Genomic DNA, 25472 nt, shown 5'->3' with positions numbered 1-25472 from the left:
TTAGAGTAACATAAGTAGATTTGGAAGGAATGTAACAAAGGATAGGAGAAAACAAAAGAAGAGAGGCTCCCAGAGAAGTTGTGGACGCCCAATCCCTGGAAGTGTTCAAAGTTAGATTGGATGGGGCTCTGAGCAACCTGGTCTAGTTGAAGATATACCAGCTTATTGCAGAGGGTTTGGATCTAATGACCTTTAAAGGTTCCCTTCAACTCAAGCCATTCTATGATTCTATGGAAGGGAAAATGAGTATGTAGAATGAGATTTTAGAAAGAAGTTGAAGAAAGGAAATTTTCTGAAGAAGGAGTGAGTTGATCAGAGAATTGAAAGAATTGAATCATCTGTGCAGGTATCAAAATGAGGGATTTAGGTGGCCACATAAGTGCAGCCACGCAAAATTGAATATATGAGATGAGTCTGGGGGAAGGGACTGCAGCCTCTTGCTTTCTTTGGTAAGTCTATTTTATGTGCTAACTAGAATTTGAGAATGTAGGTGCAGTTCTCTCTTCTATCACATATTTTCTGCATGATATAGCAACTGAAACCAGTTTCCACATTATATTGGGCAGCTGAAATTTGTCAGGTTTTACCAAATGCAGAATTTCCTCAGGCTCTTTGGTTCTCCGTGTTTCAACAAAGCACATATCTGTCCCTTGGGAACAGCATCTGTCCCTTTGCTCAGCATCTGTAAAGTGGAGCAGCTAGCTCTGCCATAGTACCAAGTGTTGTAAGAATTAATTTTTTTAAGACTATGATGGTGCTACGTACACAAATCCCAAAGGTAAAAGAAGGTGAAGTCAGAAGCTTGTATTGCAGAGTGTACTTCAAAGCTGAAGAAATATTTTGGTGTTAAATTGAGAAATGAGTTTTGCCCTACTGCCTCTGCTAAATGTTGTAAGAAATATTTGAATGATCCTTTGCCTGCTCATAGTGTTACATACCAGTCACGGCAGCATTACAGAACTTGCATGCAAATTCCATTAATGGAGGGATTAAGTTCTTACTTGTCTTTTGAATGAAAAGGCAATTCAATATGGGTATTTTGATGCTTTTCTTGGTTTTATTGTTTCAAGGGGGTATCTTTCATTGATATATGTTCACTACAGACTGAACATGAAAATATTTTTATTACACCTGATTTAACAGTTATTTAAATCTTATTATTGCAATATCTTAAAAGATTTGTACTGACGTTTTTTCTTATGCATTGAAAAGATGTATTCATTAGCCTGATTTGATATGCTATTTAAAGATGGTGTAGGGTTTTCTAGGTTGGTATTATGACAATTGAAATAATATTTGTGAAGAAATACCTAAAAAGTAAGAATCGGTCATTAAATAGATTTACACATAACAAGTAAATTAAACACATTAATCCCATGAATAAAAATCTACTGAAGGACAAATCTGCAACCTATGTAGTGTGCTTATTGGGGTGAAATGAAGCCATAAGTATGCCAGAATTTCCCAAGGGTTATCTAAGCATGTCCAGACCTTTGGAGTAGTGCAAGGAAGGCATGTAATGACAAAGATGGCTTTGAAGAATGAAGGAAGCATTATCTCTTTGGAACAGAGTTTTGTGTTTATGTTTCACAACCATGAACTCTTGACCCTTGACTGAGTTATGGTGTTCAATATAGTAAATCATCTTAGAATTTTTCAGAAACAATCTCAAGAGTTCTTGGTAAATGTAGTTAAGCAGTGGCTTTGACAGGGGCAATCAGCAAACCAAGTCAGGAATTACTGCCAGTAAGACTGGAATTTGGTGTCAGATTCTAAAAGCTTTCTGGAGTGTTTCTAGGAGTGAGCTGGATGTGAGATTAAATCTGGGACTGAAACACATCTGCTTTAATTTCTGTGTAAAAGAATCTCTGTCTGACTTAGAGTCCTAATCTCCCATCATGCTTAGGACAGTTGCAGGATTCAATTCAGTTACTTAAAAGTAGGAATCTAATGTCATTGAAGGCGCTACAGAGGTGTCTTTGAAATGCACATGTACAGGTATTGTACAGGGCATATCTAGGGGAGATCTGCACTCTTCTGAATGGAAGCTGGAGGTCAGGTGGGATGCCCTAAGGAATCTGCAGTGATGGTGGATACCTGCAATACCAAGGGGACTGGGGTGAGGTGAATTGTTCTCTGAACTCCTGATGGTACACACGCTAGATAGTGATTTTATTGGCTGGATCTCAACTGACTGCTCTGGGAGCTTAAATACCTAGGGTACATGTAAATAGCTATGCTGTAAATTTGGTTGATGAAATCAGGAATGAAATATAATCCTAACTGTAGAAAAAAAAGATTGATTCATTTCTACTGTTTTTTGTTGTTGTTGTTGTTGTTAGTTTTTTGTGCAAATAGTGCTTTAGAGAGATAAAGGCAGAGAGATACACTCAGCACAAACTGGTTTACTGAGTCTTTCATAGCATATATTAACAACTAGTGTACTTTAACAGCATAACATTTTACAGGACACAGCAAAAGTGCAAAAAATTCCTCTAGTTCCTCTAGTTTCTTAGCTACAAAGGCTTAGATGCTGGATTCCTAACTAATTATGTAGAACAATTATTGGCACATGTTGATGGATGGACCTTGTTAACTCCAAATATATTGCAGCAGTGTAATGCTGTGCAGTACTGGAGGCTGAGAGAGGTTCTCTGCGGAAGCCTTAGATTGGAAAGACATATTGAAACAGATATGTTTCTCTGAATCAGTAATAATAATGCCCAAGTCCAAAATAAGGTAGTGAAAGGCCAGATGGTGTATCACATGCTGCTATTCTGCCTCTAAGAAAGGGGAACACAGACAAAACAATGGCTGGAGGGCTGGCTAGACAAAGGCCAGGGCAGTTGCCTTTGGAGCTGCTTTGGGAGACAAAGATGGACCATTCCAGCTGCCCATTTAGGAAGGAACTGTCTCAGCTTAAAAATAACCAGACACCACACCTCATGTAAAAAGAAGTGTCCCCTTTTCAAGTCCTGCAAATCTGGGGAAAGGGCCAGGAACGTACTTCTGAATGACCAGAGATCGTTTTCAGTTTTAGAAATAATTAGGTCATTCATGAATCTGTTGTCTAGCAAAAGTGTGCCATTTAGATTTAATTAATACAGATGAATGTTTCTGGTCTGATCTGAGAGTTATTTTGGCTCAGATCCCAAACAATGACTTCCAACCAAACTGTTTGATGTTGGAGTCTCTCCCTGTTCATTTAACTCTCCCATGAAATTACTAGACCTAGGAGTCTGGCTTTCAAAGCAGAAACTGGTTTTAATTATTAAAGAAAGTAAGTCTCCTCAATAGACCATAGATGAGTTCCAGATTTCCAAAATTTCCCTTTTTTTTTTAGTTTTAACATGACACAATTAATTCACATGATGCCTAACACAACTTGAAGAAATAATCAACATTATACAGACCTAATTCTACTGGATTTTTCTGTCTGACATTCAATATGAAGGGTGAATTTTTAGTCAAAACAGCCTGGTTCAGTATATATAACACAAACCTTGCAGGACTTGTAACCTAAAAATTAAATTGACCAAAACCAAATTTGAAAATCACTCTACTGGAATAGATTGATAGATTTAATAGATAAGGGATGGTGAATACCTTTGTGGTCCAAGGAGGATCTTATGCTCCCAAAGGTAATAATTAGGTTATGACACTAATAAGGAACAAACTTTTGACCATTACAAATATTCTGACATGTTAAGCCTGACATGCTAGAACAAGAAGAGATGAAGCATCTTTTATTCTCTTTTTCTTATTTTTGTCCAGGTTTGGTTTTCCAAGGCAGAATTTCCTGAGATGTTTTTCTCTATTGTAAAATAAATATACAGACAGCTATAAATGTGGATGCAGGGCCTCCTCTGTTTTGGAGAGGTTTAATGTTTCAGGTCATTGATCTTGAAGCAGCAAGGAGCATCATGGGGTTAGGATATTTTGGGTATGGAACCAAATGAGTGCATTTAGCATGGCATTGCAAACCAGCAGTGGTCTGTGACTTAAAAGCCATAATATTGACCACTAAGGTTATGCCTGCACTAGTACATAGTGCAATGCAATGGGAACAAGTCCATATAGTGAAAAAGTTGTTGCTAGACCTGATGAACACATTATATAGATTTAATTTCTACACCTGATGATGTAGATCCACCCAAAAAAAATTAGTTTCTCATGCTTTAAAACTGCTCTGCAATCCAAAGCTCAGCCAATAAATGGGGTCTGCTCAGGGGTTTACTTTGAAAGTAAACATTTGAAATAAAGTAGTGCCAAGTTGTTTAACTGTTGCATGAAAACTCATGCAGAAAGTTTGATTTTCATGTATGTTTTTCAAGCTGACGCTTCTCCCTTAAGCTTCCAGACATTTCAGTCTTTGAATATTTGAGGCATATTCATAAATGGAATAAACAGCAGAGGGTGGCTTTCGAGTGATGGGCACTTGGTATTATTTAGTAAACTTCATTATACAGGCATCAGCAGTCTAATTGTTTTGCAAGATGCACCCAGTAATGCAGCTGGTGAAGAGCTCCCTTTATTATCAAAAGATGATTGAAATTATTATATGCAAGGCTGTAAAGGCCTATTTTATGTTGAATTAAATTGATTAGAATGAAGATATGCATTTTTTTCTAATAAAGATTAATCCAGATTTTAGAAGGAAATTATCTCTACACACCACAGCTTGTCATGTGAAATGATTTTTACTACTATAACTACTACTATGATTTTTACTACTATTTATTTAAGACAAATAAAAGAAGTAAAACCAAAGAAAAATAGGTTTATTAAATGTCAAGTGATGCAAACTATATGAAAAGTCTGTATATTTCATGCCAAACTTCTATTTTTCTTATAGCCAAAGCAACGTACATCCATAGTATCTTCTCTGGAATTTCACCGAATGAATCACAGCCACAATTATTTTGAAATCAACCCATCCATTGGCTGTGCAAGTTTTATTTCTACTCCTGCAATCAGTCCAGCTAATTATTCCTTTGGATCTCTGGAATACAGTCTTGAAGAGAAAGAACTTACAGGTATAGAAAAAAAAGCTTAATTTGTCTATCAACAAAGCTTTACAAAACTTTAGGTCTTTGGGTTTAACTTCTAATCACTGTTGTCTTTGGTGGTAAAATACATTTATCATAAATACACATAATTATTCCTGATTTTTTTTCTTCCTACTCTGCAAAGAGTTCTTGTAATTTTATGACCAGTATTATGAGACATACTTTTTTCCTGAATATTTTATTTTGAATAAGAAACCTTTAATTTCCAGGCTTTCCTAGAATTTAGGTATTGTAGTTTTTGAAATTATGATGATTCATACATCTACTTTCATTATTGTGTGGTCAATATACTCCAATAAGAATTTAACATTGAAAAAATGTAATTAGAAATCATTATGTAACCACCAGTAAAGATGAGGAAGGGAAGATTTCTAAGAAACCTGTGATTGTTTCTTTGATAGTGATGGGATTCATTAAAGTAAAACTTCATTGTACTTGCTCTGATGATAAGTTTTGAATGGAGTGATGGAACAGGGAAGGTTTTATCTGTAAACAGAGATTTACATAATGAAAATGCTTTAAAAAGGATTAAAGTATTTCCTTTTTCACAGATCAAAGCTTCAAGAATAGAAAATTGTCAGCAAAACAAGCATTTACCTTTGTCTTTTCAAATTCCATATAAAAGTTGCTTTATTTAGGCTAAATTTGTGGCAGAAAGGTACAGTATTTGGGAAAGCTGATGTTATGAAACAAATGTCCTTGGTAGCTAATTTATGGGATCTGCATATCAAGCTTAAAAAGGTATGGTATTTAAAATATAAATAGGAGTAGATTACTGTAAAAGAAAAATAATAAAAATGTTGAAATTTAGTGCAAACTTATAATTTGGTTTTTATAGCATTGGTCTTGAAATTAGATGAATCCTCTTCATTTCTAGTTGGTAGAGTTTAAAAAAATCATTTTACAGCTAGAACAATAGAAAACTATATGTTTAGGGAACTGTTGTGAAATAAGAGTGATAAATCCTATCTTCTTTGATGAAGAGATAATTAACATGATCAGAGATTATTCATACAGTTTTTTTGGATTATAATATAAACAAAGATGATATGTGTCATCTTTGAAATTAAAAGAATGTTCTTATATCAAGGATATAGCAAATAATTTCAAATTGTTAGCTGGAAACAATTTGAATGATATCTTTTACTCCTAAGTCTGGGATCATTTGATTCTTCAATGTTTTGGTTGTTTTCAGTTGTTACTTGTTCTTTTTCCTATGGTAAAGTATCTTCAGCAATCACAATTTTATTCTGGGTAGTTGAATGATACAAAATATTTCTTGATGTTTAAAAGCAAAGTTAAGAAAACAGAAAGAACATGCTCTGACATTAGATAATGAATTTCTCCAGATTTCTGCTGTTGCACAATTCTGTTAAAGTTCTTCATAGAATCTGGATTTGCTTGACTCTTATCTTCTTTGGTTAAATCTACAATGGACTACACTCAGTGACTTCTTATTACTGCATTTAATTTTATCAGAGATTGGGACTGTAAGGTCATGCTTCTTAGAATTTTATGCTTCTAATTTGTGGATGATTTGATTTGTGGATTGAGTGAAAGCTGAATTTCCTTTTATGTCTGCCCAGAAAGCTAAGAAAAAATAACAAGGCAAAATGACGAAGTTCAGGGCATCTTTGACAAGCTTTTCAATACTGCCTTTTACCATCAGTAATCCTTAATTTACCACTAGTAAATTAAATAATTACAGTAAAATTACAATTCTGTCCTCCATTTTCAGCTGGTATCCTAGAATTATTTAATTAATATACAGGATCCCATATTAGACACAATATTACCCTGAATGAAAAAAACCCGTATTTTATTTTGATTATTTAGTTCATTTTGACTCCTTACTGATAGATAATGGATGGTAACTCTGCAAGAGACCAGGAGTACTAATATGGAAAGAGAATAACAAAATCTGGAAAGAATAGATCAAAATTGTCTCTCTTGGAAAAGTCTTTAAGGATTGTCTCCTATCTAAAATGTTAACAGCTGAACCTGGAATAATAACGGTCAGCAAGGAGCAGCAGAAACATTGTTCTGTGCTCTGCTACAGCTTTTCTCTGCTTTACCTAGCTGTTGTCTCACTGAAAAGTCCCTTGTTTCTTTTCAAGATCCACAGTGACAACAAATACAGCTCATCATATGATGTAAATATAACCTTTTGAAAATTTGTGGAAAGTCTGCATCCTAAAGTACTGGTTAGTTTAATTGAAGATTGGTGTGCATTTGAGTGAAACAATTTAAATGCTTTTTACAGGATTTCTAAATCATAAACTTCCATCTAAATAAGGCATAAGTACTTCCCTACTCAATTACAGGGCTTTTTACGTTTTCTTCTTTTGCAATGATTCATTATAATTCAGATAAAAGTGAGAGATGAATACAAAAAAATAATTATTCTAAAAATTTTACCTTTACCTCAGGTAGTCTAGAGGTAGTATGCTACCAAAGAATAATCAACCTGTTGTTGATGGTTCCTTTTATGTTTGGGGATCACAGTTTTACTCTTGGTGTTTGTAATACCCTACATCACCCAATTTGAAACAGGGGTCCTGATTTTTAAGAAGTGTATTTTTATCAACTAGACAAACACAGAACTCTTTCACAGATATATTTAATATCTGAGACATATTATCTGAATGACTGTATATGACAACATTTCTGATTAAATATCTGGAGAACAGGCCACATACAGTGGTAAATATGTGCTTCAGCTTTACCATCAGATAGCTTTGTACAGTAGACAAACCAGGTACGTTGTATGCATGGATGGCAGCAGATACCTTAATATCAGGTTGCCTGATGGAAGAAGAAAGGTTCTGTCCTTTGTTTTGAACTTTAACTGGTGGAAGAACCTGCAACAAGTTGGCAACATTTCTCTCACTCCAGTATGTGTAGGGCAGACTGCATGAATGCAGCGTTGGCGTGACCTCTTTTCAGGGCTTTGGTGCTAGATCATTGACATCAGGGAAGCATTCTTGAATTCCAAGTGAATGGTCATGCTTTCACAGCATTGCATTTCACCTGAAGCTGGAGGCCAGTGCATCCCAGTAATATCAGCTACTACACATAGTAGTATAATAAGTGATTATACTAAAAATGCGGCCCCTTCATTGCACAGGGAGTCATTTCTGTAGGCAACTCTGTCCAAGCAAGTTGCACGTGATTTTCTTCATCCTCTTTAGTAGGTGTTCTGCAAGATAGCACACATGAAAAGTTAAATATGTGATAATCAGGTGATTGTTGTTTGTGAGATGTTCCTCATGTTACTTTGACCATGAACAGACCACAGATGTGCAAGATGATTCACTCCAGGAGAGGGCAGCCTGGGCTTTCAGGGAAATGCCTGCCTAAGAGATCTCTCTGCCTTATTTTCTATGTTCCTCAAGTTCTCTTGAAACTGTAGGTCTTAAAGATGGAAGGCAACAAAATTGTGGCCTTTTGGTAACATCGGCTTGGCACAATCAACACTTGCAGCTGAAACTGTCAGTCTGGATGATTTTCTTTTTCATTTTTACTTGATCAGTCAAAATAATGGGTGTTTCTCTAACCCATATAATTTCATTATGTCTTCTTGTCCCGAGTATAATTGGGCCATGAAATTAAAAAGACAGTTCTGCAGAGGTTCTTGTTCTGTTTCAGCTCGCAAAATAGGTTTCTACTCAGATTCATGTATGCAGCAAACATGCCAGCAGATGTCTGAAGGTAATCTCATTACAATCTTTATTTTCAGCCCATGAAAATCTGTATATTTTCAATAAATTCAGTATGCCATTCATTGTAAACAAGGATACAGTTTTTTCTCATCTTGTTGTGGTACTGAGAAGTATTTACTGAGTTTGTCTCTTAGTTAGAAAGGCTGTCTTCACTGGAGAGGACCTTAAAGTACCTGTTACTGCTTTTATATGCCATGTTCTTTGACTGTGAGAGACATTTAATACATCTAAGAAGGCTACATTTTTCCTTAAAACAGCCTGGAATGAATTCAAGAATTGAATCTTCAATGTGTAGACTAGAATTTTTTTTTCTTTTACTTTTGAAAAAATTATATTTGAGTCACACCTTCGATTCCTTCTATAATTGTCTTCAGATCTTTCTTTATAGTACATATTTGATGAAATTTTTCTGTCTTACAAGCCCTATTTCAGAAGCAAAAAAAGCCCTAAAAGCTCAAAACTTGTAGTTTTGTCTTTTTCTTTTGAGAGAATCAAGAAATACAGCCTATTAGAATTAGAAACTTCTTTCAGAGATCAAGCCTAAAATTCTTAGCTATGTTGCATTCCTTTATACAGTCAGAATTTATACAGTCAGAATTTATTCTGGTGCAGGAATGTTACTTTATGTGACAATAGCAAAGCTGCTCTTCGAAGTAGGTCACGTATTTGTCAACATTACTTTCTCATTCAAATATCTCATATATTAAGAGCTGATATGAAAAGATCAAACTCTGATGTCTATGTCGACTCTTCAAGCCTTGTTTCTTTAATTATAAAAAGTTTTGAAATGGCTAGAAGTGGAATACAAAATGAAAGGAATACTAAGAAGAAGAAAGTAGCTTTTGTCATCAGTGCATTTTTTTTTGGGTGTGCTGTATGCAAGTTCACGGTACACTGTCTTTGTTAACAAAACCTCACTAATTAGCAAAAGAACACAGGGTTTTCAAGTGACAGAAAAAGGGGAAAATATTGGCTTGTAATGAAATAAGAATAATCAACAAATTTTGGAAGATAAAGCTTTCCAACCTCCTTTATCCAGACACCTGTACATCCAGTGAGGTAATATCTAAAAAAAAAATGGTATTACCAGTCTGTACCAAATTCTCATTGATTGAAAACTCTTTTCCAGATGAAATGGCTTTGAAGGTCAAATGCAGGCCCTCTTTTCTCTGGTTTTTAATTTTCTTAATCATCTTGATTTCCATCATCATCTTGATTACAATGCAACAAATTCTGCTAAGGAATTCTTCAAAACAGGTTAATTTGAACCTTTTCATCTGTGAAAACTATCTGGTTTTCCCTATAATTTATAGCTACATTCAACTGAATGCAATTAGTAAGACATAGTAGAGCTATTCCAGGAACTGCTACTGGGGATCATACGCTGTACTGTCTCATACAGTTTATTTTTTGTTCTAATTAACTTGTCCAGCAGATGTAGCATGTTGAGGTCTCCTTATGTTGCCCTTGTTTTTGCTGCTTCTAATTTCAGCCTTTGCACAGTTATCCAAGACAAGACGCAGTCTGTCCCACAGGGACAGAGAAATGTAGGGTTGAATATTATAAACTACTTTTTGTTAACTATTATTGTCTTTGCGCAGTCCAGTTTCAAAGAAATAAATTTCATGCAGCTTACTGTAATTATATCTCAGTGTTACAAATATGTCAACACATCCAAAAATGTAGTGGCAGAAAGATCTTCTGAGTCAATAGCTGGAAAGCTGTGGGTGAAACCAATTCCTGTTGTTCCAGTCAACAGCAGTATACCTTTTCCCAAGAAATTGTTTTGTGCTAGTGCCTTCATGAAACATTAGATACAATATGCCCCTGAATCTCCTGCCACCTGAACTAAAAGGCAATCTCCGTGGAATGAACAATATTATTCCAACTTAAAGTTCATGACAGCCCTTCAGTAATGCCTCTGCAGTGTTGTCATTTAGTCTTTTCTCAGGCTTAAAGAAATTATCTGGGCTAAACCCACTTAGTTGTTCATGTGAACCTACTCTCCAAACTTACTGTCTCATATGGCACTCACTATGTGGACATTCTGATTGCTAAAAAAGGGTAAAGTAATATGAAAATAAAACAATTTGCAGCAAGCATATTGAGGGAATAAAACTGCAGATGGGTCTTGAATCTCTGTTGTCAGATATAGCACTGGATGTGTTAATCAAACAAGGAATGACATGAACAGCTTATCTCTTTTCAAATCAAATTCTAAACCATCTGACCACATGTGGAAAGGCATGTGTTGAGCCATGTGCCTGCCTGTCTTTTATTCAAATGGCTATTCTTCACAGGATTTGCTCTTTTCACTCACATTATTTGCATACTCTGAATAAAACCAGTTAGCTGTTGTTGACAATACAGGGAAAAAAAATCTGTTCTGATACTTAAGGTATTTTTACTAATTTTGAAAGCCTGTATTCTTAAGCCTCAGTCTAGCAAGGAGGAAGGTAGGAAATAGAGCAATGCTGGGATGATGCTGGAGATGAAAATCTTAGAGACTGTCCTAAAAGTGGGGAAAATTTCCCTCAGGATCCTTAGGAGTACTGTGTGTTACACTGTTATCAGGTCCAGGAGTTAGCCATTTCTCTGAATCCTTTTTTGCCTTTGAAGTAAGCATAATGTAAAGCTTAGTGCAATGCATGCATGTTTGTATACATGTCCATCTGCAACTATTAAAATCTGTTACACTTCATTTAGTTGCGTACATCCCCTTTCTTGAGAGGTGTCGGCACAGATAAATAAGTGCTTCATCACACCATAAAATGATTTCCTGAAGGAGCAGCAGATATTACTATATTAAGTCAATAAGGACTGTCAAAGGACCTGCTTTAGAGCAACCTTCTTTTGAGGAACCTTCCTTTGAGGTTATGAGTGCAGTTGTTAGAAGCAATGTAATTGAAAATGTTATTTATCTACATTTAATATAGCTTTTTCCAGTTGTAATAATTATCCTGACATGTAAGGTCAAAAGAAGAAATATTTTCTGTAATGTGTCATCTACGCTTCTTAGCCATCTCTAGAAGCAGAGTAACTATGGACAATACTCATATTTATCTGATTGTCATCTTAGTCAGCTCTTTCCTTTGCTGCTTTGGTTTGGGTTTTTTTACTGAGCCAGAAGCAAAAGAAATCTTTAACTTGTAGTAGGACCATTTGCAGAGACAGACTGTTTTAGTCTTTAGGCTGTCACCATGCCTTGTATTGTTCCCTTATCTTTTCATTGGATGTTTTGTAAATAAGATTGACCAAGCTGTGGAGGGATGCTTTTGAAAACTTCATCACTTCATCAGTCAGAAGAATTGCCATTGTGAGATGAAGGCAAAGAGCTCTAGGATGTCTCTGTCTTCAACACCTCACAATATTGTTTGTGGTACAGTTTTCTTTTACCTTGCGAATGCACTTAAACTGATTGTAACATTATTTAGAATATTCTATCTTACATTTCAATCTATTTTTCTTTTCCTGTGTCATGTCCTCTTATTCATATTTAATTGCTTTTCTGCTTCTTCTCCTTTGCATCTTTTAGAAAGCTTTCTATCCACCAGCTGTATTTCCAAGCCATATGTGAGATGATTAGAACTGGAGGAAATAGCAAAAATCTGCCAGTTTTTTTTTAAAGAAATTTTAGTCCGCTGGGTATAATTAGTGATGTCCAGTTTTAAGAAAAACAAAAAGCTCTCTGTATAACATACCAGTCGGTAACAAAAAAAAATTATGTTTTTTCCTAAGGCCATTCTGAAATTTAAGACAATTCTTGCTTCTCTTTCTTGCACGCAACTCAGATTTCTTTCTTTGTTTCTGTTCCTTGCTCTCCCACTGTAATATTAGTATTATTTGATATATATATATATTTATAATACTCTCTCTTTATGTCATTCCAAGCTGTATAAAAAAATGGGGGTGGGAAAACAAGCCTTCTTTTTGCCTTTGGTGAATATCAAAAACTAGGGTAGAGTCAGTCTTCCTCATTAGTTAATTATGTATGCATTTTATAAACAGCTCTAGCTGAACAATGTAAACATGACAAATATCAGAGTAAATTGCTGATGATAGTGTTCTTGTGGAAAATTAAACTTTGATGCCATTTAGTGTAAGATGAAAACTGAACACCAGTCTCCCTCATTCTGGAGTAGCCACTGTCATTTTTCCTAAAATGAATATGATGCTATGAGTTCCAGAATTTTGATTCCAGCCCTGCAAACCCTTTTTCAGCAGGATTTGGTCAATAAATCTGACACAATTCCATGAATGGTTTCAGAATGACTGAGTAGATCTTAGTGTAAAACAAGATTAAATAATTTGCATCTGGTTCGTGCTATATTGAATAACTTCTATACAGTGGCTAGTTTGATTTGTAATTAGAAATTTATAAAATAATGGCAGGGTTAAAAAAATAAAAATTACTCCTTGCTTTCAGGAGCATTTCTACCTTTTGGTAGAAACGATTGATTGTAAAAATTCAATGTATAATAAAATTGAAACTCTCAGAATTTCTTTGAAAATCCACAGAAACACTATATGTTACACCTTATTTAGCTCTTGATCATACAAGTTATGTGTATGACTTTTCAGTTTGTATTTATAATATACCTCCAGCGGTAAGGTTGAATAAATAGAAAGGATATTTTTATATTTCTAATTTTTACGTAGTGAGAGATTAATTATCTTCTTAGAGTTATGCAGAGGGTACACTAGGAGCTTGGACTGACTCATTTGAAGAAGAAAAATGCATATGGCCATGTCTGGGGAAGATACATAGCTGTACTCTGAAAATATGTCAGAACTGTCAGATACCCAAATGAATAAGTTCTCATAAGTTTACCAAAAACAGAAGGACAGACAATAATGTGGTTGGTCTCAGTAAGAGTAAAGTTTTATCTGCCCTGTGCCATGTTTGACCAATTTTGAATGCCTTTGGGAAATGTGTAATTGCAAAACAGTGGCGTAATGACCCCTTTTCAGAGTGTTACAGCCTTTGAGTGCTTGCACACCAAGGTCCTCCTAAGCCCAAGCACCTCCTGGGTGTTTCCTGTGTATTGTGTAACCTTACTAGATGTATGTTCTATGAATGGATCCATTCTCCATGCAACCCATATGCAGATTTTGTTCACACAAGGAATTTTGCAAGGAGTTACACACCTTAACTAAGTATCTGATCACTATGAGGGAGTTCCAACTTTTGTTCCAATAATAATTTCAAAACTCATAAGGCTAAAAAGTGTGTCCACTGTTCATGTTCTAGAGCTTTCATTTGTGTCACTTTTACCCAGCAAATTGTGACACTATCTAATGCAAATTTTCTGCATTTCAACAGCACCGTTCATAAAACTAAGATTCTCAATTCCTGAGACATAGAATAATTTTCTAATCACAGAAAATTCTGAGCTGGGACTCTCAAAAATCATAAAGTCCAACTCTTAAGTGCATGGCCCGTACAGGGATTGAAGCCACGACCTCAGTGTTATTAGCAGCACGCTCTGACCAACTGAACAAATCTCTTGGCTTTTTTTTTTCTAGTTATGCATATTTTTCTTATATCAAAGGAGGACCTTTGCTAAATCATTTAGAAGGAAAGTCTTATTTTCACTTTTGTTGGTGTTTTGTATATCTCATTAGCAGCAATTTATTGTTTAAGGATGAAAGTGTTGAAGGCTTACTCCATAGTGGCATTATATATGCTTTCTTAATATTTAAGTCATGCTGAAGTGCCCTCTTAAGAAAGAACTCTGGATCAAACTTGTACAGCTCACAAGGAATAATATTAATTGCCTCCTATGGATTTTATTTTTAAAGAAAATATTTAAGAATTGGTGCCTCCAGACATATCTCGTAGAGTGGCAAGATTCTCTATAATTCTTCCTTCCAGAATCTGTTCTGTCAACAGTAGAGGCAACACACACCAAGAGTTTGTGTCACACTTCTGGTGATCAATGTAATATTATCTGCAATCTCTCTTTAAAATACCATGTAGATTGTAGCTTTGATAATGGGATCTGTGTTTCTGGCACAAGTCAGGCTGTAAGTTACTGTAGACAGAAGTATGTCCTTGTGCAATTGTTTTCAAGATGTTTGCTGGTCAAGAAAGAAAAATCTCCACGCAAAACATCAATCCATATGTGAAAACACAAAGACATGCAAGAAATAATTTCACCATACCATTTTAGTGTAACTTTAATTAAAAATCTAGTTTACTTTAAATACATCTCTGGGGCCGAGCATGCTTGCTTTTTTAAATTTAAATTTAAGCTTTTCTTCAAATATAATGCTCCCCGAGCCACTTTTAATTTATCAAAGTATCAAGATATCAGACACACACACACATAGACACATAAATATATATGTAGGCATGCTTGAGAGCTGTAGTGTTACTTCTCTGTGGTCACCAGTGGCAGGACCCAAGGGAATGACCTGAAGTTGTGTCAGGGGAGGTTTAGGCTGGGTATTAGGAAAAGGTTTTTCATCCAGAGGGTGTTTGGGCACTGGAACAGCTCCCCAGGGCAGTGGTCACAGCACCAGCCGGGCAGAGCTCAGGGAGTGTCTGGACAGTGCCCCCAGGCACAGGGTGTGACTCTTGGGGATGGTGTGGTGCAGGGCCAGGAGTTGGACTTGATGACCCTTGTGGGTCCCTTCCAAACCATCATATTCTAGGACTCTGTGATTTACATGAATTTACATGAATCTACTCTGAGTTTACATGAATTTTAATCAGGAGAAAGGTAGGTTTGTTCAGTTTTAGTGTTCACTGGATTTCATAGAATACTATAAGCAAATACTAGAGTTGAATCCAATATTTAATAGAAAGAATTCAGTAACAAATTAAAGTTAATTTATGCTTTTATTTCTAATTTGGTATTTCCCAGAGTAGGACTATAAGGTTGTCACTGGCAACTTTTGTTTCTGATAAATGGGTTGAATTTAGAAAAAACCTTTTGCCTACACAGTGGTCTTCTAAGAGGCAGTTTAATGTTGCTATTACTAAGGACCAAATATCCTTCAAATGAATCCTGTGTATCATATAGATCCTTGTTGGATCTTAAAATACTGGCTTTGAAAGTCTAGTATCACCTTAAAAATGATGGAAGAACAGATCATGTAAGTTACGTAAAAGTAAACAAAGGTATAGTGCTCACATTTGAGCCCACATTCCCACTTAATTTTACCCAGAAGGAAAGAAGCTTCAAGATTGCTCCAGAATGTGAACAAAACCACCATAAATATGAACTGTGGAAAGATTTCCCAGCCAAACTAAAACACTAATGAAGATGCACCTGTAAGCCTTCACTACAAATGAGCTCCTATTAACCATGAAAAAAATTAGATGAATGAAAACAATGAGAAATGAGAGATTCTGAATGTTTCAACTGTAGAAAAAGCTGTAATTGTCCCTTTTAACATCAGAAAGCCTAACTATGAGGTACAGGTTTTGTATAAGCAAGCTTATTGTTTTGCTCTTCTTTTCTGGGAACAATTCCAGGAGTTAGATGTTAAAACCATAAATATTCAATTATTTGAATCGCTTGCTGTCTATCCAAGCAATTAGAATAACCCCTACCTACTTGCTAGCTAGTTCATATCCCTCAGATAAAGTGAGATGATACTCAAAATTGCCTTCTCCTCCCTCCTCTTCTGGAAATGTATTCTATGTCATCTTCATAGGCAAGACAAATGAGACACTGAAAAAGAAAAAAAAATAGTGTAACAACATAAAAGAAGAAAAACAGTGCTGAAAATACAGGTTCAGGGAACAGGGAAGACTGTTTTTCCTCTATTACCAGGCATTTTTCACAAAGCTAAAAACAGACATTTCTCAGAGCAGCACGTACTGCATGAACTACTCTCCCTCAAGTTTTTTTTTTGCGACTTAGGAGGTAGTGTTATAGCATGACCACAGAATAATAAATGTTCATCACTGTTTTCTTTTTCATATTGTAAATGATATATGGTCTGTTCGTCTTTTCATTCCCTTTGGGAGTGAGGTACTCCCCTTCAGAGCTTACTGTACTCTAGTATAGGATGGAATGCCAGTGGAACTGACAGCCCATATCTGCCTACATGGGGTGTCTGCTGTTGTCAGGGGAAGTTCTCCTTGGACTGTGTATCACTTATGAGTTTCTGAGAGAATTTAGGCAGCTGTGCTTTGGTGGTTTAACGAGCAGCCAGCCCCCATCTGCTGTATCATCATGCTTTTACTCTCTGGCAAATGCTGAATCTATCTTCAGTGAAATAGAGATGAAACCCTGTTGGTTATCATCCATGTAGGAATGCTAAGAGTAAACTCTTGGGAAGGTACTACAAGATGCCTGAGTGATGTGTTGTCTTTTATCATATAGCTACATGTTGAAAATGATGGGGGAAATGGAAACAACACAAATGTCAATAAAAGATAAGGTGAGCAGCACCGAGGTACTAAGCGCCTCATTTAATTTTGAAAATTTTAGAACAGACCTATTTCAAATTCCAATCAAGTGTTGTAACGTGTCTTAATGATCATTTTAGGAAATAATCACACATGATAATTTTAGGGTTTCGGAAAATTCTGAACTGATATATTCGTTCTCTTAAGAACATTCTTCCACAGTAAAGCAGCAATTGAAACATCACCTATAGCAACAGTAGCCATGGGGAAACATTTTTCTCAGTCAGTGAAAGCAAACCACTATCACAAAATGAGATACACACACCATCGAGGCAAGAATATCTCATGATGGTGTTTACCTGGAATCTTGATGAAGTAAACACTCTTAATGCAGACTTCAATATTTTAGATTTTTAAATTGCACTGTTTGAGATTAATAATGTCATATGTTTTGGTCTAAACTACTCTGCCTCTTATTACTCCAAGGATAATATTGAGTTGCCTTAAATACTTACATCAGCTGCATAAATGATCAGCACAATTACTTTAGAAAGTATCATATAGTTGTTGCCTTTTTTCACCTTTTGAGATTTAAATGATCATAGATTTTTATGCCTTGAGTAAGTTCTAAACTTCTCATTGTAATTAGATGTCATACTGTGTTTTCCTTATGAGAGCTTTATTTCTTTTTATGGGAGCACTTTGCACTCTTCTCAGCACGTGGAAACCAAGCTTGGTTACTGGATATGTGCTCTCCTCCTGTTTCATTCTGCTGTCACACCCAGTCAGGCCATTCCCACTTCCAAACCCCGTGTTCAGATATTGATACTGAGTTACAATGGTGTCCAACGAATAAAAAGACCCACGCATCACTCTGCATAATTAACTTCTGTCTCAGCATCATAGAGAGCAGATCTTCTACAATTAGCATCATATCTGTAAGCAAATTAAGCTTAAAGAATTGTTTACTAAATACTGTCATTAAAGTAGTATTGGAAAAATACATAAAATAGTAAAAAATCTGTCAATCTGTCAACTGCATTTCACTGCTTTCAGTTGTCTTAGTCCTCAATCTGATAATCCAAGGATAATGACAGTGATGATACAAGATTAAAGAAAAAGGTTTCTAAGCAAATAATTTGTCTTGTAAAAGAAATGTAATTTTTAGCAGTCCTTATACCCTTCATCCCCTGGAATCCTGAGAACCAAAAATAAACTGAAGATATGGCAGTAGGTCCAGTTTTTCTCTTAGGTAAATGTCTATAATATGATTATGCTAAATCTGATGAGAAATTTAGTATAATATCATTATGCTAAATCTGGTGAGAAATTTTGTATTCTGACTTAGAAATGTCATAACTGTGAGAAAGAGAACAAGAAAAAATGAATAGATATGTTAAAATCAGGAGAGAGAAGAGAAAGAGAAGACAATAGTCAGCAGTTTGATTGCTAATTCTCATCTATACTTTAAAATCCTACTTTCAAGTACCTGTTTTTTAATGGATATAGCAAACTGTTCTGCATGCTGTCACTCATTCATTCATAACCTGAAAAATAAATTAGACTGTTTAAAAAGGAGTTTTAATTACATGCTGTAGTTACATAGGCTGAATTATTCTTTGAAGTCACTGTTTAGACCAAAATATGCAAATGTATTTTGCAAAATAAAATGTTCTGCAAGATACCTGCACTTATAGGTATATATAACTATACCTATACAGTTATCCATAGAAGGTGTCATAGAATATTTGATACTGACAATATATGCAATTTGGTAAGAAAAGGTGTTTTAAATGCTGATTATCAGTTAAAATTCTCTACGGGCCTCATCCAAAGCTTATTGTTAACAGTGGAAATTTTCTTACTCAGTATAGCAGATTTCAGATGGAATCAGACTCCAGCACATTAAAAATTACTGGTGTTGAAGAGCTTTTTCTTTCTAAAAACACTGGAGGCAAATACATTAGTTCAAAACCAGTGGGATATCATTCTGGACTAAGTCTATAATTCCAAAGTAGAATATGTGCAGGATAGAACTGAACAGTGATTTAAAACAGATCTGAATTGGACTGGTGCACTTAACTGACAAGACTTGGGATTATTCTGTGCTCTAAAAAGGCATTTAAATCTGCATGCTTCCTGTTTTTCTAAGGCTAGCAATCAATTTGGGACATTTTAGCACAGTACATCACTTATTTCTGTTTCAGATTCTAAAAATTGCTTTGAAGTATATGCCAGAAGCAAAATTATTTCTGCCTGTAGATGAAATAACTCATTCTCTGTGGCTTCCTCAGATGTGAAGTCAATCTCTGCTCAGGAAAAATATCATTTTTAGTAATAGAATAATATGTAACTCCTAATTTTAAGTTGAACATTTAGCATCCAGACAACTTTATGGGCTAAATTGTGGCACAGAGTCAAAAGATTTCCTGATGGAGTGCATCAAAGAAGTCTTTTTCAGCTGGGCACAACCTGCTCTGGGAAATAAAGAGGAGGGACTGTTGTCCCCTGGTTGTTTTGCCAGTAATAAATTTAACTTGAATCCCATTGGATAAGTTATTAGAAAAGCATGGAGGTGTTAGAAAAATTTGTTGTTTTTATTATTTTTTACTTAACAGTGCAAATTCATGCAAAATAATTTGAACTGTTACCTCTTTGCCTCTTTCCTTCAGATGTGTAAGATGTAACATGCCGGAAAAAAAGAGGATTGGTTTATCTCTTCAGTCCTTACCATGGAGATCAGGGAGAGTTACTGTCTGGTGTTTTTGGACAGCTGTCTTGCTAGCTGGTGTAAGGTCTTGTGGCAGGCTTTCACACATCCACAGAAGATCAGGAGCAGTACACAGTCTGGCCCTGTGTCGATTCAGAGCAGTACATAAATAGGAAGTCACAGAAAGAGATGCCTAGTTCAGACCATCACAGCTATAGTTCCATTACTACTATCTGATTTTCAAAACGTTTTCTTACCAATTTTTCGCATAACTCTGAACCCTTGGATATTCTAAGATCATCACAATGAAGCTCTTGAACTCATTTCTGCTGCTGTGGCGTTCAATCAATTGTATCTGCTTGTGTTAGTGTGGTTTATCAGGAGATTTCACATAAAGTGAATGCAGCACACATTATCACTAAGGACAGGATCTGTGAATCATTCTAGAAATAGTTCTAGAACTTTCAGTGCCTAAATTGGATCTCTGAAGCTATTAATTTTGCCACCATTCTGTTCACAACCTTCCCAGATCTAGTGCAAATCCCACAATCCCTTCCTATGTTGGGGTGGAGAGGACACATTTCCTTCTAAAGATCCGTCATGGGAGCTTCTGTCGACGTAAAACATTAGTAAATTTGGTTGATGATATAAAACTTAAAATTGAGAATAAGCATGTTAGACATGTAGAAATCAATGTGACATTCATTCTCTTTTGTGTGTCCGAATTTCTGTGAACAGTAAAGAGAATATACAGCTTTGGGATGCCCTGTATGGGGACACGTAATAGGCTGGAAGATGCTTTTACAAAATCTGAAAGGTGTTTGCATTGTTTATTGGTATACGGTGTAGTGTTAAGAAATAGAAGTTTAAGGGCATTCTCTTAATTTTGGCATTTTGATCCCATCTATTGGTCACTTTGATCCTCTTTCTGGACTCAGAGATGCGCAATAAACATGAAAACTCTTTTGAAGAGTGTCGTTATCAAAGAAATGTACCTTTCCAGTGAATTATTTACCAAAGCTGTTCAAAGCTCAAAGCCTGAATAAGCAAAACCAATGCAATTTTTCCCAATTACGGTTCAAGTGTGATTTTGCATATTTTTATATAATTAGATAGCATATTGGAATTATAGAATTGTGATAAAGAAAGATTTGGTAAAAACTGTGCTGCCCTGGTATTTTGCAAAGAGTTACTGAAAATAAGTTAAGTGTGAAGCATTTCCCAGATGGTAAAAATTCACTCCAAGGAATTTAAATTGATACTCAAAATGTTGCTGTGTTCATGAAGCTCCTTTTGCATCTTTAAAAAGAAAATTGCAATGTACTCTAATCACTGACATTTGTACTGTAATTTATTATAGGGAAGATTAAATGAACACAAAAATTGCAGGTGGAAATTTAATCTCATCCTGCATTAAAAACTTGCAGCATAATATTCTCATCTTTCAAGTTTTGACCTGTTTTTGCTGCATTATCATGAAAACTGAGCTTTCTTCAGGGAAATATCAGTAAAAAACCATGCCCTTATGCAGCAGCTGTCAGTGTTAATTCAGTTATAGAGACATTTCTTTCAGTTTAAGCATGATTTCTTATGATCTTTTGACGCAGTGCTGGTTTCTAAAAAATATTTTTAATCAAAGGATTCATCATTGTTTTTTGAAATATTTGAGTCACTTCATAATATCAGTCTAGTATAAACCTTTCTTCAAATTCCTTAACATTGAAATGTACCATTTTAAACTGTTTGCTGTCTGCACTACTTGACTTATTTGCCCCAAATTTTGCGTATAATTTTTTTTATCCAGTGTTTGGTATGTGCTTAATGCAAACTGAGCCAAGCAAGGCAAGTAATGCTGATTTGATTAAAAAGTAGAAACATACTTATTTAATTTGGCATTATTGGCATAATAATCAGGATTAATTCATACAATAAATGGCACATTCTTTGCCGAATATCACTTCTATTGAAAAAATAAAATGAAGTACTTCCTTAATTAAAGTATCTATAACCTTAATGTGGAGAATGAATCTTCTAAGTTAAGCAAATACTTTTGTATGTTTCTGCATAGTCATGTTTTCCTAGAGTTTCCAGCGCACAAATTCAACCTTTTTTGAAAACAATCCAAGAACAAAAGGTCTTCAGTTATGGCTGGTATTAATTCTCTCATTGCTCCTGCATCATTTGGAAGCTGATCATGGTTTATCTGATATAGGCCACATCCTTGGCTATCTAAAATGTGAGGTAAGAAAGTGGATTGTTTGATTTCTGTGGCAGGAAAAGATGTCATGCTGCTCATGAGTCTCTTGAATGGTTGCCATTATGTTCTTCAGAGCAGCTGCCTCTGTTAGGGGTAGCTACAATGTGTTTCATGATCTTTGGATCAAAGCAGTTGTGGGACTCTTTGTGCTTCTAGCTATTAATTTCTTTCTGTATAAGGAGAATTATTATTTTGCAAAGAGAATTATTGCATACATTTCTGTGTACGCATAGTATAGCGTTGCGTAGGCAAACAATATAAGCCTTTCAGTTTGTGATATTGAGAAATGAAGGTGCTGTTTAATGACAATTGTTCTGGTTTTGTTTTCTTCTGAGGCTGGCAGTAAAATACTAGAGGAAAACCTGAAAAACTGAGAGATTGATCCAATTCAGTTTATAAAGCAGCCAAAGATGCGATTCCTAGAACAACTGTATTTTAAAATAAAACGTAATACATAAGTATTAATTTAAATTTCTCTTAAAAGCTGAATTCTGGATATGGATTCTGACTTCTTGAATGTTTATATCAAATAAAGAGAACATGCAAGGTTACATCCATCAGTAGAGGAATATGTCTTGACTGTAAACTAATCTGTGACACAGCAGTAGACCAGTACTTGTTTTCTCCTAAGAGACATAAACTCATGTCGACACTGAGTGTAAAATATGAAATGCAGCCACTATTGTCAATGACATATTGGTAGATTTCCTATTAGTGGAAATCATACATAAAAATCAAATATATATGTTTAGCATGTTACTGAAAAACTGGGTTAAATGCCATCTCTTAGCATTTTGCATTTGAACTGAGATATGCAAAGAAAAACTGTGAGCAGCTGTAGCATCTACTTCAATATTTTCTTCATTGCTATGATTTAGCTTTTTCTTCTGTGTTTGATCTTTGAAAATTACTTATTCTAAGACACAGTTGCCTGGAATTAATCTCTCTTGCCCTAACATCTTTATCACTGATCCTCTGTCTTTAGAGGGATCTCTTCCTCCTTTCTAAAATACAAGGAATGACCATGCATCTTCTATTTTTCTAATGTAATTCAGTATGCTAAATACTGAGTTCTTGGCTGTGTAACTATGTCAATTCTTCAGTTGCATGTACTGTCCTTCTGGCTTAACCTACCCTGACTATATTTCTGTTTGTGTCAAATGATATTCATTTGCCTTTTTCTCAAATGAAATTGAGAGTATCTATGAAGACTAAGCTCTGTAAAATACAGCTATAAAATGGCTGCTAAAGTTAAAGTCGGCTTTATGATAAATATTTCTTCAAAAATACTGGAAAGGGGGGTAATATTAATGGTGTAGGTAATATTCTTTATTCTGCTACTAAATAATATTTTAAAAGTTTAAGCATAGATTAGTGGATATTTCTTTTTTTGTGAGAGATCACCTGAATCATTATCAGCAAAATGAAAGCTGATACCTGGACTGTGCTCTGACTACCTTAATTTATTCCAATAGGACTAGTGTTTGGATTGCAGTGATATTATAGAGCCCATGCTTTTGTTCAGTATATCAGATTGGTAATACAACTCAGAAGAGCTTATCCATTATTTCTTACTGACATAAAACTTCCTGTGACATTAATAAGGGAATGGCTTCCATAAACCTTGCATAGATATCACAGAAATTAGTAACAAATATTTTAATGCTTTATTTGATATGAAGATGTTGCTGAATATCAGTGACTATTTTTTTATAAAAAAGCAAGTTTAAAATTCAGGTTTAACATTCAGCTTTCTTAGTGATTCTATGCAATTGATGATTCAATGCAATTTGGAAATAATACAAGTTGTTAGTACCAGTTCTTTTACAATTTTGTTAATGTAAAATGTAAAATCAAATCTGGACTGTTTTTGTGGTCTTATGTAACATCACACTACTTTATAAACTGGATGCCAATTCTGAATTAAGTGGATTTCCATTCAGTGAGATTACTTTTTTCCATGTTTTGTTTCCTCACAGTGGAGCTGGTTGCCTGAGCAACCGGTAAAATACCAAGACTGGGATGCGCCCAGTGCTTCCTTCCTCACTTCTGTCCTGAATGCATTTGGGGCTGTGCGAGCTCCCAGCGTCGGGAGCTGTAAGGAAAGCATTGCCCATCACTCTTTACTAAGTGAAGGTGAACAACCTCCCCTGGGCTAGACAAAATCTGTGGTATTTTGTGTTGAGGGTTCTCCTAAGAAACGTGAAGCTGGAGCTAATGCATTGGGTGAAATCAGAGAACTAAGGGTGCATATCTGAGGGCACGAGCCTTCATCTCTTCTTAGAGGGGGATTTGTCAGAGAAAAAACTGAAGCAGTGGGAAGTGCTGTGACCTGCTGAGGGACACACATAAAACATGTAGCATAGAGATGTGCAGAAGATCCCAAACTCTTATAAGAGCTTCATGTTCTCTGCACATGGATTAAGTGTTGCCCAAAATATAGGTAGTTCTGTGAAGCAGTGTTCCTGGGCAGGTTATTTTCAGAAGTCCTATTGATGGTTTTCACTTTTGAGCTCTTGTTAGATAAAAAGATAAAAATCTACTGCTCCTTCTCTTGGATTAACAAGAAAGAGAGTGGTAGGCCCAGTACTTCATGAAATTTATCAGTCTGATTTGTTCTACTGCAAATTGAAAATTGCAATAACTTTGTTTAATACACAAATTTAACCAGTCAATTATGTTGAAATGTATGGAAGATCAAAAAAAAAGCATGGTATGTTTCTTGAAAGTATTAGCTAGAATAAGTACTCTTGGGTCAGATGCTGTAGTATCAAAAACAGTAATTATATTTTAGAAATATTTGGCGGGGGTTTGAGTTCATACAATGAGAAAAGGTGAAATTCTTACACTAACATTTCTTTTCTGGAGGCAGTAAGATGGTATTTTAAGAACATGGTTATATGAAGTGAAAGGAAAAATGAAACATTTTATTCCTTTTTTTACTCCTTTTAGTGGTGAAGAAAATAAAATTAGATTTTAGCATAAATTAATGGAACAAACTTTCCTGCACATTTGGATAAGGCACTCGAATGCTTTTAGCTCACTTGTTTAGTGTAGAGTTCTGGTACCTGAAGAGAGAGATGATGGATTTGAGGGTTTTTTCCTTCCTCATCTTTCATCATCACAATGATCTGTAGTGTAACAGTTCCCAAATTTTACATTTTTATAGTTTACAGCCTCCTAAACAATTAAACACAATGGCAGGGGCTCTCCACGAGTTTTTTTCCCCATTGCCAGCTGGGTGTGAGTATTAAAAAGCCATGTCACTCTTCAACATGTCTCTGGAACTAAGTAACAGTGTAGAGAGTTAATTTGTTATTTGAAAGCTGCCCTTTTACTAACGTATATG

The 25472-nt window shown here is 35.3% G+C and overlaps 1 protein-coding gene across 4 annotated transcripts in view; it reads left to right on the top strand.

Annotated features, from left to right (window-relative positions):
• The window catches only part of ANKS1B (ankyrin repeat and sterile alpha motif domain containing 1B), a gene marked incomplete at both ends in the record, with an annotated part of 409595 nt that overhangs the window by 152989 nt on the left and 231134 nt on the right, over positions 1-25472 (top strand). For all 4 annotated transcript variants that reach the window (XM_084206425.1, XM_084206426.1, XM_084206424.1 and 1 more), the window contains one exon: positions 4856-5036. In XM_084206425.1, the coding sequence (XP_084062551.1) occupies positions 4856-5036 (181 nt within the window). The remainder of the gene's footprint in view (positions 1-4855; positions 5037-25472) is intronic.

This window comes from Fringilla coelebs (genome assembly GCF_963513975.1).
Source record: "Fringilla coelebs genome assembly, chromosome: 5".
Classification (NCBI taxonomy): domain Eukaryota; kingdom Metazoa; phylum Chordata; class Aves; order Passeriformes; family Fringillidae; genus Fringilla; species Fringilla coelebs.
Note: the sequence above shows the minus strand (reverse complement) of the source record. Positions and strands in the feature narration are given on the sequence as shown.